Genomic DNA, 16,628 nt, shown 5'->3' with positions numbered 1-16,628 from the left:
TCCGGTCCCGGAGCCGCGCCGCCGACCCCCCTTGCAGATGCCGAAGATGGAAGAGGTCCAGAAGCAGGCGGCAGAAGACTTTTCAGTCTTCCTGAGGTAGCGCACAGCACTGCAGCTGTGCGCCATTGTTGTCAGCACACTTCACACAGCGGTCACGGAGGGTGCAGGGCGCTGGGGGGGCGCCCTGGGCAGCAATGTATAATACCTTTTTATGGCTAAAAAATACATCACATATAGCCCTTGAGGCTATATGGATGTATTTAACCCCTGCCAGATCTCACAAACTCCGGAGAAGAGCCCGCCGAAATAGGGGGCGGGGCTTATTCTCCTCAGCACACAGCGCCATTTTCCTGCTCAGCTCCGCTGTGAGGAAGGCTCCCAGGACTCTCCCCTGCACTGCACTACAGAAACAGGGTAAAACAGAGAGGGGGGGCACTTTTTTTGGCGATATTACTATATTTAAGCTGCTATAAGGATACAACACTTATATAGGGTTGTTCCCATATATATTATAGCGCTTGGGTGTGTGCTGGCAAACTCTCCCTCTGTCTCCCCAGAGGGCTAGTGGGGTCCTGTCTTCAATAGAGCATTCCCTGTGTGTCTGCTGTGTGTCGGTACGTGTGTGTCGACATGTATGAGGACGATGTTGGTGTGGAGGCAGAGCAATTGCCGGTAATGGTGATGTCACCCCCCAGGGAGTCGACACCGGAATGGATGGCTTTGTTTATGGAATTACGTGATAATGTCAGCACATTACAAAAATCAGTTGACGACATGAGACGGCCGGAAAACCAGTTAGTACCTGCCCAGGCGTCTCAGACACCGTCAGGGGCTGTAAAACGCCCTTTACCTCAGTCGGTCGACACAGACCCAGACACGGACACTGAATCTAGTGTCGACGGTGAAGAAACAAACGTATTTTCCAGTAGGGCCACACGTTATATGATCACGGCAATGAAGGAGGCTTTGCATATCTCTGATACTACAAGTACCACAAAAAGGGGTATTATGTGGGGGGTGAAAAAACTACCTCTAGTTTTTCCTGAATCAGAGGAATTGAATGATGTATGTGATGAAGCGTGGGTTAAACCCAGATAGAAAAGTGCTAATTTCAAAAAAGTTATTGGCATTATACCCTTTCCCGCCAGAGGTTAGGGCGCGCTGGGAAACACCCCCTAAGGTGGATAAGGCACTCACACGCTTATCAAAACAAGTGGCGTTACCGTCTTCTGATACGGCCGCCCTCAAGGATCCAGCTGATAGGAGGCTGGAAACTACCCTAAAAAGTATATACACACATACTGGTGTTATACTGCGACCAGCCATCGCCTCAGCCTGGATGTGCAGTGCTGGGGTGGTCTGGTCGGATTCCCTGACTGAAAATATTGATACCCTGGATAGGGACAGTATTTTACAGACTTTAGAGCAATTAAAGGATGCTTTTCTTTATATGCGAGATGCTCAGAGGGATATTTGCACTCTGGCATCGAGAGTAAGTGCGATGTCCATATCTGCCAGAAGAAGTTTATGGACACGACAGTGGTCAGGTGATGCGGATTCCAAACGGCATATGGAAGTATTGCCGTATAAAGGGGAGGAATTATTTGGCGTCGGTCTATCGGATTTGGTGGCCACGGCAACTGCCGGGAAATCCACCTTTTTACCTCAGACCCCCTCCCAACAGAAAAAGACACCGTCTTTTCAGCCGCAGTCCTTTCGGTCCTATAAGAAGCGGGCAAAAGGACAGTCATATCTGCCCCGAGGCAGAGGAAAGGGTAAGAGAGGGCAGCAAGCAGCTCCTTCCCAGGAACAGAAGCCCTCTGCGGGTTCTGCAAAGCCCTCAGCATGACGCTGGGGCTTTACAAGCGGACTCAGGAAACGGTGGGGGGTCGACTCAAGAATTTCAGCGCGCAGTGGGCTTGCTCACAGGTGGACCCCTGGATCCTGCAGGTAGTATCTCAGGGTTACAGGTTGGAATTCGAGAAGTCTCCCCCTCGCCGGTTCCTAAAGTCTGCTTTGCCAACGTCTCCCTCAGACAGGGCGACGGTATTGGAAGCCATTCACAAGCTGTTTTCTCAGCAGGTGATAGTCAAGGTACCCCTCCTACAACAGGAAAAGGGGTATTACTCCACGCTATTTGTGGTACCGAAGCCGGACGGCTCGGTAAGACCTATTCTAAATCTGAAATCTTTGAACCTGTACATACAAAAATTCAAGTTCAAGATGGAATCACTCAGAGCAGTGATAGCGAATCTGGAAGAAGGGGACTTTATGGTGTCCCTGGACATAAAAGATGCTTACCTGCATGTCCCAATTTGCCCTTCACATCAAGGGTACCTCAGGTTCGTGGTGCAAAACTGTCATTATCAGTTTCAGACGCTGCCGTTTGGATTGTCCACGGCACCTCGGGTCTTTACCAAGGTAATGGCCGAAATGATGATTCTTCTGCGAAGAAGAGGCGTATTAATTATCCCTTACTTGGACGATCTCCTGATAAGGGCAAGGTCCAGAGAACAGCTGGAGGACGGAGTAGCACTAACCCAAGTAGTGCTGCAACAACACGGGTGGATTCTGAATTTTCCAAAATCTCAGTTGACCCCGACAACACGTCTGCTGTTCCTGGGAATGATTCTGGACACGGTTCAGAAAAAGGTGTTTCTTCCGGAGGAGAAAGCCAAGGAGTTATCCGAACTTGTCAGGAACCTCCTAAAACCAGGAAAAGTGTCTGTGCATCAATGCACAAGAGTCCTGGGAAAGATGGTGGCTTCTTACGAAGCAATCCCATTCGGCAGATTCCACGCACGAACTTTTCAGTGGGATCTGCTGGACAAATGGTCCGGATCGCATCTGCAGATGCATCAGCGGATAACCTTATCACCACGGACAAGGGTGTCTCTTCTGTGGTGGTTGCAGAGTGCTCATCTGTTAGAAGGCCGCAGATTCGGCATACAGGACTGGGTCCTGGTGACCACGGATGCCAGTCTGAGAGGCTGGGGAGCGGTCACACAGGGAAGAAACTTCCAGGGAGTATGGTCAAGCCTGGAGATGTCTCTTCACATAAATATACTGGAGCTAAGAGCGATTTACAATGCTCTAAGCCTGGCAAAACCCCTGCTTCAGGGTCAGCCGGTGTTGATCCAGTCGGACAACATCACGGCAGTCGCCCACGTAAACAGACAGGGCGGCACAAGAAGCAGGAGAGCAATGGCAGAAGCTGCAAGGATTCTTCGCTGGGCGGAAGATCATGTGATAGCACTGTCAGCAGTGTTCATTCCGGGAGTGGACAACTGGGAAGCAGACTTCCTCAGCAGACACGATCTACACCCGGGAGAGTGGGGACTTCATCCAGAAGTCTTCCACATGATTGTGAACCGTTGGGAAAAACCAAAGGTGGATATGATGGCGTCTCGCCTCAACAAAAAACTGGACAGGTATTGCGCCAGGTCAAGAGACCCTCAGGCAATAGCTGTGGACGCTCTGGTAACACCGTGGGTGTTCCAGTCAGTGTATGTGTTTCCTCCTCTGCCTCTCATACCCAAAGTACTGAGAATTATACGGCAAAGGGGAGTAAGAACGATACTCGTGGCTCCGGATTGGCCAAGAAGAACTTGGTACCCGGAACTTCAGGAGATGCTCACGGAAAATCCGTGGCCTCTACCTCTAAGACGGGACCTGATTCAGCAGGGGCCGTGTCTATTCCAAGACTTACCGCGGCTGCGTTTGACGGCGTGGCGGTTGAACGCCGAATTCTAAGGGAAAAAGGCATTCCAGAAGAGGTCATTCCTACACTGGTTAAAGCCAGGAAGGAGGTGACTGCACAACATTATCACCGCATTTGGAGAAAATATGTTGCGTGGTGTGAGGCCAGGAAGGCCCCCACGGAGGAATTTCAATTGGGTCGATTCCTACATTTCCTGCAAACAGGATTGTCTATGGGCCTTAAGTTGGGGTCCATTAAGGTTCAAATTTCGGCCCTGTCGATTTTCTTCCAGAAAGAATTGGCTTCAGTTCCTGAAGTCCAGACTTTTGTAAAAGGAGTACTACATATACAGCCCCCGGTTGTGCCCCCAGTGGCTCCGTGGGACCTTAATGTAGTTTTGGATTTTCTCAAATCCCATTGGTTTGAGCCACTCAAATCGGCGGATTTGAAATATCTTACATGGAAAGTAACCATGCTACTGGCCCTGGCTTCAGCCAGGAGAGTGTCAGAATTGGCGGCTTTATCGTATAAAAGCCCATATCTGATTTTCCATTCGGACAGGGCAGAACTGCGGACGCGTCCTCATTTTCTGCCTAAGGTGGTGTCAGCGTTTCACCTGAACCAGCCTATTGTGGTGCCTGCGGCTACTAGCGATTTGGAGGATTCCAAGTTGCTGGACGTTGTCAGGGCATTGAAAATATATATTTCAAGGACGGCTGGAGTCAGAAAATCTGACTCGCTGTTTATACTGTATGCACCCAACAAGCTGGGTGCTCCTGCTTCTAAGCAGACGATTGCTCGTTGGATTTGTAGCACAATTCAACTTGCACATTCTGTGGCAGGCCTGCCACAGCCTAAATCTGTCAAGGCCCATTCCACAAGGAAGGTGGGCTCATCCTGGGCGGCTGCCCGAGGGGTCTCGGCATTACAACTCTGCCGAGCAGCTACGTGGTCGGGGGAGAACACGTTTGTAAAATTCTACAAATTTGATACCCTGGCTAAAGAGGACCTGGAGTTCTCTCATTCGGTGCTGCAGAGTCATCCGCACTCTCCCGCCCGTTTGGGAGCTTTGGTATAATCCCCATGGTCCTGACGGAGTCCCCAGCATCCACTAGGACGTTAGAGAAAATAAGATTTTACTTACCGATAAATCTATTTCTCGTAGTCCGTAGTGGATGCTGGGCGCCCATCCCAAGTGCGGATTGTCTGCAATACTTGTACATAGTTATTGTTACAAAAAAATCGGGTTGTTCTTGTTGTGAGCCGTCTGTTCAGAGGCTCCTACGTTGTCATACTGTTAACTGGGTTCAGATCACAAGTTGTACGGTGTGATTGGTGTGGCTGGTATGAGTCTTACCCGGGATTCAAAATCCTTCCTTATTGTGTACGCTCGTCCGGGCACAGTATCCTAACTGAGGCTTGGAGGAGGGTCATAGGGGGAGGAGCCAGTGCACACCACCTGATCCTAAAGCTTTATTTTTGTGCCCTGTCTCCTGCGGAGCCGCTAATCCCCATGGTCCTGACGGAGTCCCCAGCATCCACTACGGACTACGAGAAATAGATTTATCGGTAAGTAAAATCTTATTTTTTCCTTCCTGTGAGTTTGGTTCTTTGGAATGTATTTCCTGCACAGTGAATAATGACTCATCTGTAGAATAAATCATCTGTAACAGCCCATTGCTAAGGTCATACGACATACGCGCAAATTGCATTCGTTACAACCTCTGCCTATTAGCAATTGACATTACCTCTTTTGTTACAGTACATACTTTCTGTGTAATTGTCACATGTTCATGCCATTACATTCCAGTATTTATGAAACACAGTAGCTTCCAGCAAAGGTGGACCCGGAAATAAATGCAAGTGCACTCGCCTAAAAACTGCATACATCAATGAGTGATAAATTTCACTGTGAGTGATAAATTGCAACAGCCAATTAGCTCCTAACTGTCATTTTTTAAACGCAGGGGGTCTATTCATGAAGCAGTGAAAAGTGTGGAGAAGTGAGCCAGTGGAGAAGTTGCCCATGACAACCAATCAACATTGAAGTATAATTTGCATACTATATAATTGTGCGGAGCAGCTGATTGGTTTCCATGGGCAGTTTCTCCACAGGCTCACTCTCCACTCTTTTCACTGCTTCATGAATAGACCCCATAGTTTGTGACATGGCAGTTAGGAGCTGATTGGCTGGTGCAATTTATCACTCATTGATAAAGGAGCCCAATAATATGTAATTGTGGATTTTTCTGGTGAAAAAAGCATCAGTGCAGAATGTAGGTGCATGGTGTCATATACACACTACCTGGAAGTAAATGCAAGTGCACTTGCCTAAAAACTGCATACATAATATCTAATTGTGGATTTTTCTTATGAAAAAAGTAAAAAAATCAGTATTCACAATAGCGTTTTCCGTAGAAAAAGGGGACTACAATATACAGTATAGGAAGTTACTCACCTATACAGGTTTGAAACCATATATGCATTTACAGTATATAAAAGATCTCCAGTAAGTTATCCAGGTCTGCCTGTAAGATCATGTGCCAAGAAAAAAACATAAACATAACATATCCAGATAGTGTAGCATATCTTGCGTGAATCTGCTCCGCGCGTGCTCATAAAATGTGCTCAGTGCAAATGCGAGAATGCACAGCCTAACGCATCCCCTTTGTATCTACACTTATGACCAGATAGGTCTCATGTCGGCAAAGGTCAGTGAGATCAAGCGGCTCATGCAGAGCAACACATCAGCGCTTATACTGTACCACTGTTGTGAGGCATATACCTAGTATAGGGAAGGTGCATACACACACTGATGCTGATGACAGGTGCAGATGCTATTTAAAAATAAAAAAAAAATTGTGTATTCTTTATTGGAAGTTTTTTTTAGAACACCCCAGAACAGAGAAAATAAAAATAGAATATAACAAACAATAATGGCAGATACAGTAAAGCATGCAATATGCAGACAGGAGTACTGTCAGACAGTGTATACCAAATAAAATTACAGTACATGTCCAACAAAAACAGGATATACAAAGCACTCAACAGTATAACAATAAGCAATTAGAGCACACAGGCGCCATGTGAGCTCACATATCAAGGATAAATTGAGAATAACCTATCGCTGAGGCATATAAAAGGTACAGAGATACTGATATTGCAGACCATGAATAAAATAGGCATAGAGTGAAGGAATATTGAAAAAATTATAATAATTCCTGAGACGTCTGCCATAAATCAAAACAAAACAAAAACCCTACAGTTTCTAACTGAATCAAATCAAAACCCCCAAAAACAAACCACCCTGTATAACCTAACCAAACCTAGGTATACATTGATCCCCATAATCCCCCCCTCCTAAGCTACTTAACTTGTCTAAGACCTAAAAACCCCCACCTCCCATTCCCAAAACGAGGATAAATAAAATAGATATGACTGGGGCAACTGAAAATAAAATACCAAAGGGTCAAAATCTAAATTTAATAGATCTCCCACGTACATATATGAACATAAGGAAGTAAGATAAACAACCATAAAATATGAGGGATAATGTTTGCTATACCCGATAGATATTCCAATGCGTTTCTGGATATATAAGCTCGTAGATGAAAGATGTTCAAATTAAACATAGTTGAGAACTATGTAATAACAAAGTTATACCAATAATAAGACAGATAAAAAGCATGAGAGTGGACAATATTTTAAAGAGAATCACTGATAAAATGAAACATAGCAAGGGTCCTGGCAATAGTGAATCAGTACACAGACTTGAAAAGAGACAAAATCAGTCTTGGGGATGGGCCCATTCCGAAATCATATAGCCCAACAATTCACAAGCAGTAACCAGCAAACAAATGGAGTCATCAGCCATCTTGCATAGCATTATCCAAGTAGAGAAGAGTAAAGTCCTCAGATCCACAAAAATTATAGAATGGAAATCCATCCCCCTTCTTACCACCTCAACGGACTGCAATGTGATACAGTGCAGTTCGCCAGTGTCAAAAAAAGTTACACTTTGAGGCCTTGAATGAGATTGCAGTGTGGGTCCATACAGTCACCAATGATGAGATGGAGGCAGCCGCCGACATCCCATGCGCCATCACCAACCATGAATATGCACGGGATTAATCTGCAACTCCCCCAATTTATTTATAATGCGTTGTGAAGAGGATCCCACAGCATTAAACATCGGCTGCAGCGGAGCAGCAGGCATTACAGATACAGGCTGGCACAAGGGTTCCGAGGGCAGCAACACAGGCGGGCAGGTGGACCCTTCAGGAGAAACAGTCACCGCAACAGTCTCTCCTCCAAACATATTAAGAATCCTTTTCTCGGAATCCGCAGGATAGAGGAGTTTAGATGTTCAGAGGTACTAGCAGGGTTAAACATGGCTGTAGGGGGTGCCTCACCGAAGCCAGTAGTATGTAAAGAAGCACTGAACAGCAGATAGAAATAATAGAAAGGTCCAGTCTCAAATAGGCAATATCAGAGGTATAAAACGCAGACAAAATGGCAGTTCCGTGTGTTGATAATAAAAGAGACCTCAGTGTTCAGCAGAGAACAATAGTGAAAAAAGGTGTGCACTCACTAGGGAAGCATAGGAGAAAGGTTATGAAGTGCCCAGATCTGCGGTTTCCCAGGGACCCGGCCCAATGATGGCATCTCTGCGGCGGGAAAGCACTCTCTCAATCAGCTGCTCCCAGAGTCGGCTAAAATGCAAGTATTCAGTCCCCAATATAAGGGCGACAGCAGTGGCACAGACACGGAGTTAGAAGCACCACTCAGAAGCCGCTCCGTATTCAGCTCTGTGACTTAACATATAGACAGTCGGGTAGGAGAGGTGGCGGGTCCGCAGCTGGTAGGTTTGGCCACAGTAAGCATGCGGTCAATCCCGGCGATGTACAAGTCTCCCACCGCCGCCATTCAGCGTCAGCAGTCCCCGAATCAGCAGCCCGCCAGCCGGAGCGGTCAGATGAGAGAGGAGCCATAGCCGGAAGTGAACCAGCGCACATCACAATGTCAGGCAGCGAGGCCGGCCGCGACACCCAGGATAGCATACTGGAACACCTCTGTGGAGCAATTTCCAACGATAATGCGGCAGGGAGCAGGATATATCAGCAGGATGTTGGTGAGGAGCTACAGCTTGCAGCTGCTACTCCATGCCGAGCCAAGCGACGCCCCCCACAGGTACATGTGCTTTCATGAGACAACACCTCAGTCCTCCATGAAAAGTAATTCTGAAACATCTCATTTGATTTGCAGGTTGTATTGTTTTCTTTAGGAATGTAACTTGATATTATTACTTCTGATTTATTTTAGGTATGTCAATGCTAAGGGATATTTTAATGATGTGGCAGATGCTATGGAAGCAGCAAAAGAAGAAATTTTTATTACAGACTGGTGGTTAGTATTGATTTTACAATAACTTTAACTCTGTACATGTTAAGTTATATTCCCTAATTTAGTGGTTCTCAAGCACGGTCCTGTGGACCCCAAACAGTTCACGTTTTCCAGGTCACCTAGCACGTACACTGCTAGGTGACCTCAATAGATGCTGTGCCCGTGTGCACGGCATCTAAACAGTGTGGGTAGAAGATGGGGGTAGCACAGCTGCTCTGGGAGCACTGGGCATGACCCCAGAATTACTGAAATGGCAGACATATCACAAGACCACACCCCCTTTTCAGACAGCGCCTACAGGATCACAAATTCCAATGACCATTTGTTGGGAGGCATGATTTCCGTGTTTCTACTATCTTCCGATGGGAAAAATAAGCATCTACATTTGTGCTGGATATTTCACCCAACACCATACTTTTAAGGCCCTCAGTGAAGTGGGAATAGGGCACGTCGTTGGGGGTCACAGACTCCCAGTGCAGCCGAAAAGAGGGTGTAGCCTCATGAGAAGGAGGTTGTTGCCCGATCCCGTTTCATCACTCCGGGAGCGTGCCCAGCACCCCCGAGATGCTGGGCTTCCCCAGGAGACTTGTGTGGCTGCAGTGACAGCTCCTACACTGTGACGGGAGCGGAGTGCTACATGTAATGTTCAGTGCAGCACCTGGCTCCTGTCACTGAGGAGGAGCCGGAAATTTTGATGTCACCCCTCGGCAGGTGACACCCAGGTGCGGCCCGCACCCCCTTAGAGTAGAAGATGTAGCTCAGTGAATGATGTCATTGTGGCTCAGTCCCTTAATGCGTAAAATCATGCAAATACATAGCAGGGGCGGGGCCATGATGACTCAATTCATTGCAGATCATGTCATAAACTTCTCCAGTCCTGGAGGTTGGTCTGTTCTGCTAGGAGAAATCTATTGGGCAACTTAAATGATGCAGGGAGCCAAATAAGTTGTTAGATATATTTTTAACACTCCCGCCCCCTTATATTTTGATGGAGGTTATAAGTAAAATTATTACATTGATTTAGCTGTATCTGGGTTCAGGGGGACCCACAACACACACCCTGCACCAGTTTCTTCAATACTTACCTCTCAGAAGTCCCACGTTGGCAGTGGAAGCCAGTTTTGTGCAAGCGTATAAGGAAATCGTGGCGATCATGTCTTCAAATACCCATTTTTATTTCCTTTTGGGAATTTCGGGAATTATCATGCTGTACATAAACTTTCAGTATTTTATCGGAGAACATTTTTTTATACTCCCTAAACTTATTTTGAGAACTTTGAAGAGAATCTGACTCTAATATGCACAGTATTCTTACATTCACTGATAACTACCAACACCCCTGGGGGTAAATTTACTAAGATGGGAGTTCTATTTAAGATGGGATGTTTCCCATAGCAACCAATCAGATTCCAGGTATTATCTTCTAGAAGGTGCTAGATAAATGAGAAGTAGAATCTGATTGGTTGCTATGGGCAACATCACATCTTAAATAGAACTCTCATCTTAGTAAATTTACCCCCTGGTCTTCTAAATCTTACATACTAGAGCAGGGAATCTTTTGTGTCAAGCGGTATAGCTAATAAAGTTAAAGGTGCATTACATTCAAAACTGAATATCCTAAATAAAACAATTCCAAAGATTAGTCCATGCCCAGCATTTATGTGATTCGGTGGCTCTTATAATGGTCTTGTACTCATTTCTGTGGGCAGCGTTATGTCAGTGGTGAGCACTGAATGTAAAAATAGCAGCGCAGTCATTTACTGTTAGTCTGGGTACTATCTTTTATTACTATTTTGTTTGTATAAGTTTTTATTTATCATGCTATTAGCTATGTTCCTAACAAAACTGTAACATTTCGGTTAGTAGTACTTATATTTGTATTTAACAAAAAAAACTAATTTGTGCTTAGTACTGTATATCCAGAGCCTTGAATTGATGGATTGCATCAAGAATGGCTTTTAAAGGCCATCTCTCATCCTAACCCTTTGTATCACGATCACTGTCTACCTCATCTGTGTCACCCTTGTCTTTCTGCACCTCCCCTTTAGTATGTATGCTGTCATGAGTAGGGCCATCTGCCCTCATGTACTTTTCCTTCTCTTACTTAGATTATCTTCTACTCCTTACTCCCTACAGTGGCACTAAACGGCTTGGTTTCTCTTACGTCCTAGAGGATGCTGGGGACTCCAAAAGGACCATGGGGTATACACAGGATCCGCAGGAGCTTGGGCACACTAAAAAGACTTTGACTGGGTGTGAACTGGCTCCTCCCTCTATGCCCCTCCTCCAGACCTCAGTTAGACTTTGTGCCCAGGAGTGAATGGACACACACTAGGGGAGCTCTCCTGAGTTTTTCTGGAAAGACTGTTGTTAGGTTTTTTATTTTCAGGGAGACCTGCTGGCTACAGGCTACAGGCTCCCCGCATCGTGGGACTGAGGGGAGAGAAGTCAGACCCACTTCTGCTTAGTTAAGGGCTCTGCTTCTTAGGCTACTGGACACCATTAGCTCCAGAGGGTTCGATCACTTGGTTCGCATTGCTGCTTGTTCCCGGAGCCGCGCCGTCACCCCCCTCACAGATGCCAGAAGACAGAAGCCTAATGAGTATTAGAAGATCCGAAGACTTCAGTGACGGCAGAAGACTTCAGCAATGAGGTACAGCGCTCCATGCTCCCACACACATCCACCAACGGCACTCACAGGGTGCAGGGCGCTGGGGGGGCGCCCTGGGCAGCAGTTGCTGAGGTTGTTACAACTGGTTAACGCTATATTCGGTGCCCGGGCACCGTATATAAAACCCCCGCCAGTATAAAGAATTTGAAATTGAGCGGGACTGAAGCGTGCCGGGAAGGGGCGGGGCTTAGCCGCACAGCTCACCAGCACCATTTTCCCCTCTCCACAGCCGCTGCAGAGAACGCTGGCCCAGACCTCCAGGCTCCTCGCAAGTAACAGGGAGCAAAAACGGGGGGGGGGGGGGGGGGGACACAAATATTTGGTGCTTTTATTGTTATTAACAGCGCTACTGACATATATTATTTTGGTGTAGTATATGGGCGCTGGGGTGTGAGCTGGAATACTTCCTCTGTGTTTCTCTCTCCAGGCTTCCCTGTAGGCTGTCCCCTTTATTTGGCCAGTGTGTGTGTTGGGTGTCGGTACTTCGTGTCGACATGTCTGAGGCTGAGTGTTCCTCCCTGGAGGAAGTTACTGGGGGTGCAGAAAAGGAGCTGGAAATGGCTCTGTCGACAGTCGACTACTGATTGGGTTGCTATGTTGAGTACACTTAATGCTAATGTTGCTTTGTTGTCTAAGAGGTTGGATAAATCTGATTCTCAGACACAGACATGGAGAAAATCCATGGAGGATGCTTTGGCTCAGGTGCAAACCCCCTCAGGGTCTCAAAAATGTTCATTTACTCAGATGGTAGATACAGATGCCGACACGGGCCAGTATTTACTAAGAATCCGAGTTTGTCCGATTTGTGTTTTTTTTTTCTAAGTCCCAATCCGGGAATTCACTAAGCACAAATCTCTGCAGTGTTTGGACTATTCGTAATGGTTTGAATGACAACGTTCACAAATACGAATGAATAGACCATCGGTCAAACGCGGCTGTTATTACATAGAATACGGAAATTCACTATTCATTCGTATTTGGGTGTTAGTCTCTGAGTGTTCAAATGCGGTCGTATTTTTTTGCGATTCGTTAAAAAAAGCGGCAAAAAAATAGACCTGCTTTTTCCAGTCGTGTTACATGTTGCAAATAAAAAATCACTCACACCTGAATTAGGATGCCTATAAAAGGATGTTAGCCCATTTCAATACACCTACACTCAGAAATGGCAGCAGGACTGTGGGCCAGTGATCTTTTGTGTGCTGTGGGATTCCTCAGACTCAGACATCAGCCTGTAAGTAATCAGGGCCAAGAAACTGAACATGGTCAGCAGGTTGTACAGGTTCCGCCGAGGCTGCGCAGGCCTCCGTTTTTTTAGGGGGCGTTTAAACTTGAACGCATTGTCCGATGATAAGGTCATACAGATGTTCCGTCTAAATCGTAACAACATTTTCCGTCTGTATGACCTTGTCAAACTGGGCCTAGACCCTGAGACAGCACGCTCTCGCTCTGTCTCAGGCCTGCACAAACTCCTGGCTGTGTTGCACTTTCTGGCTACTGGCAGCTTTCAGGCTGTGTCTGGGGATGTCATAGGAATCTCACAGCCCTCATTTTCCAGAATCTTAACACAGGTGATGTATACCTAACTACCTCTTCTGTTTTGTGTTTGTTTTAATTTCTCGGTGGCCAGTTCTGTCCTAAAATCTCATGTTTATTGTTCTTTAAAATATACACACAGGTGTTGGCTGTTTTGCAGCCCCACATCGAGGCCTCAATCTGCTTCCCTACCCAGGAGTCTTAGTGGCATGCCGTCAGGGTAGATTTCTATGAGCTGGCTGGCATGCCCAATGTGCTTGGAGCCATAGATTGCACACACATTCAGCTGAGACCACCTAGGGGCAGGCAGCACATATATACAAACCGCCATTTCGAACACACCACAAATCTGCAGGTGGTTTGTGATGCAAATCTCAAAATAATGAGTGTTGTTGCTGGTTACCCTGGGGGCTGCCATGACTCCTTCATCCTCAGTCAGTCATCTCTCTTTGATAAGTTTAAGGACGGACAAATGCCAGATGGATGGCTGCTGGGTATGTAATTTGATATGTGTAGGCCTGCGTATACTTTGTCCAAATACAGGTGCAGATGTATTAACCTGTAGAAGGCATAAGGAAGTGAGAAACCAGTGATCTGTGCAAGGTGATAAAGGCACCAGCCAATCAGCTCCAATATGTAAATGAACATTTAGGAACAGATTGTCTGCTGCCTCTATTACCTTGCACATATTACTGGTTTTTCACTTCCTTATGCCTTCTCCAGGTTAATACATCTGCCCCACAGTGTGTTACTTATGTGTTGCTGTATCTTAACATGAATCACGTTACTATATCTGTCTTTTAGGTGATGGAGGATATGGCTGTTTCTCTTGGCTTCTAACTCCATTGTCCCGACCTGATACCCCTGCTGAACACAATTACAATCATGCACATAAGTCCACGCGGAATGTGATAGAAAGATGTTTTGCTGTGCTGAAATCTAGGTTTCAGTGTCTGGATAAGTCTGGTGGCCTTTTGTTGTATAGTCCCTCCAAGGTGACTCAAATTGTGTTCTGCTGCTGCTTTCTTCATAACATGTGTTTGCAACAACATCTGCCACATGTTGAGGAGGAGGAGGAGGAAGAAAGCAGCCAGCAAGCAGAGGAATTAGAGACATCTGGTGATACTTGGAGTACAGATGTAGGGAGGCAGGTTAGGCAAGAGATCATCAATCGCTATTTCTAAGGTAAGCTTGGTTTGCTTATTTCATTTGTTGTGTAATCATAAATAGATGTTTTGCCTTTTTTTCCCCAAAACCATTACTCAGAATGTGTCTGTCTCCTTGACACATACAAACATACCCTCACTTTATGAAAAACAAATGTCGCATGTGTGCTGTGTGTATTTTTATTCTCAAAACAACAGATTATGAGTGGCATGCATTAAGTCTGGATAAGTGACATCGGAAAACACGACAACCATAAAGTCGACTGCTTCGTAACTTTGCGTATATGGATTCAAAAAGTTGCATGAAAATGCACCCGATACAAAACAAGTTTAAACACTACACAAACCGACTCAAACACAAATATTAGTAAATATTGCCCACGGACTCAGATTCCGATGTCGAGTTTAATGAGGCTACTTTACACCCAAGGGTAGTTAAGAGTATTCAGTACATGATTGTGGCTATTAAAGATATTTTACATATTTCTGACGAACCTACGGTTCAGGAAACAAGGATTTGCCTATTTAAAGGAAAAAAACCTGAGGTGAAGTTTCCCCCCTCTCATGAAATTAATGCTCTTTGTGAAAAAGCTTGTGAGTCGCCGGACAAGAGGTGTCAGAGTCCCAAGAGAATTTTTATGGCGTATCCTTTCCCCTCTGATGACAGGGAAAAATGGGAGTCTTCTCCGAATGTTGACAAGGCTCTATCCCGTTTGTCCAAGAGGGTGGCGCTTCCGTCCCCTGACACGGCTGCTCTCAAGGATCCGGCGGATCGCAAGCTGGAAACGTCTTTGAAGGACATTTTTGTTAATACGGGTGCATTGCTCAGACCTGCTGTGGCGTCGGTATGGGTGAGTAGTGCTATTGCTAAATGGGCTGATAATTTAGCTTCTGATATGGATACCCTTGATAAAGATAATATTCTTTTGACTCTTGGTTATATCAAGGACGCTGCAGATTACCTAAAGGATGCGGCGAGGGATGTTGGCCTCTTGGGATCAAGAGCCAATGCCATGGCGGTCTCGGCCAGGAGGGCGCTGTGGATCCATCAATGGAATGCTGATGCCGACTCCAAGAAAGCTATGGAAGCTCTCCCCTTCAAAGGTAGTGTCTTGTTTGGTGACGGCCTGGCTGACCTGGTGTCTACCGTTACTGCGGGTAAGTCATCTTTTCTTCCTTATGTTCCCACACAACAAAAAAAGGCACCCCATCAACAGATGCAGTCCTTTCGACCTAATAAATACAAACGAGGTAAAGGCTCGTCCTTCCTCGCTTCAAAGGGTAGAGGAAGGGGAAAGAAATCGCCTGCAGGATCAGGCGCCCAGGACCAGAAGTCCTCCCCCACCTCTACCAAGTCCACCGCATGACGCTGGGGCTCCCCTGAGGGAGTCCGGGCAGGTGGGGGGCCGTCTCCGGATCTTCAGTCAGGTCTGGGTTCATTCAGCCTTGGATCTTTGAGTCTTAGACATAGTGTCTCAGGGGTACAAACTGGAGTTTCAGGAGATGCCCCCTTACCGTTTTTTCATTTCGGCCTTGCCAGTGTCTCTTCCGGAAAGAGAGACGTGGTAATTGCTGCGATACAAAAGTTGTGTCAACAGAGTTATTGTTCCCGTTCCCCCGTCCCAACGGGGGGAAGGGTTCTATTCGAGCCTCTTTGTTGTACCGAAGCCGGACGGTTCGGTCAGACCGATTCTGAACCTAAAATCCCTCAATCCATACTTGAAAATTTTCAAGTTCAAGATGGAATCTCTTCGAGCTGTGATCTCCAGCCTAGAAGGGGAGGATTTTATGGCATCAGTCTACATAAAAGATGCCTACTTACACATCCCGATATATTCTCCGCATCAGGCCTTCCTGAGATTTGCGGTGCAGGATTGTCATTACCAATTTCAGACGTTGCCGTTTGGGCTTTCCACGGTCCGAGGGTTTTCACCAAGGTCATGGCAGAAATGATGGTTATCCTTCGCAAGCAAGGGGTTACAATTATCCCGTACTTGGACGATCTCCTGATAAAGGCGAGGTCCAAGGAACAGTTGTTAAGAAATGTGGATCTTCTGCGACACCGACAAGTGTGTTGATTCATCAATGCACTCGGGTTCTAGGGAAGATGGTTGCGGCTTACAAAGCCATTCCGTTTGGCAGGTTTCATGCCCGG

The 16,628-nt window shown here is 46.3% G+C and overlaps 1 protein-coding gene across 4 annotated transcripts in view; it reads left to right on the top strand.

Annotated features, from left to right (window-relative positions):
* PLD1 (phospholipase D1) overlaps positions 1 to 16,628 on the top strand; it is a 497,457-nt gene that overhangs the window by 344,155 nt on the left and 136,674 nt on the right. For all 4 annotated transcript variants that reach the window (XM_063916252.1, XM_063916253.1, XM_063916254.1 and 1 more), the window contains one exon: positions 9,023 to 9,106. In XM_063916252.1, coding sequence (XP_063772322.1) covers positions 9,023 to 9,106 — 84 coding nt within the window. The remainder of the gene's footprint in view (positions 1 to 9,022; positions 9,107 to 16,628) is intronic.

This window comes from Pseudophryne corroboree, chromosome 4, assembly GCF_028390025.1.
Source record: "Pseudophryne corroboree isolate aPseCor3 chromosome 4, aPseCor3.hap2, whole genome shotgun sequence".
Taxonomy (NCBI): Eukaryota; Metazoa; Chordata; class Amphibia; order Anura; family Myobatrachidae; genus Pseudophryne; species Pseudophryne corroboree.
The sequence above is the reverse complement of the archived record's forward strand: the minus strand, read 5'-3'. Positions and strand labels throughout refer to the sequence as shown.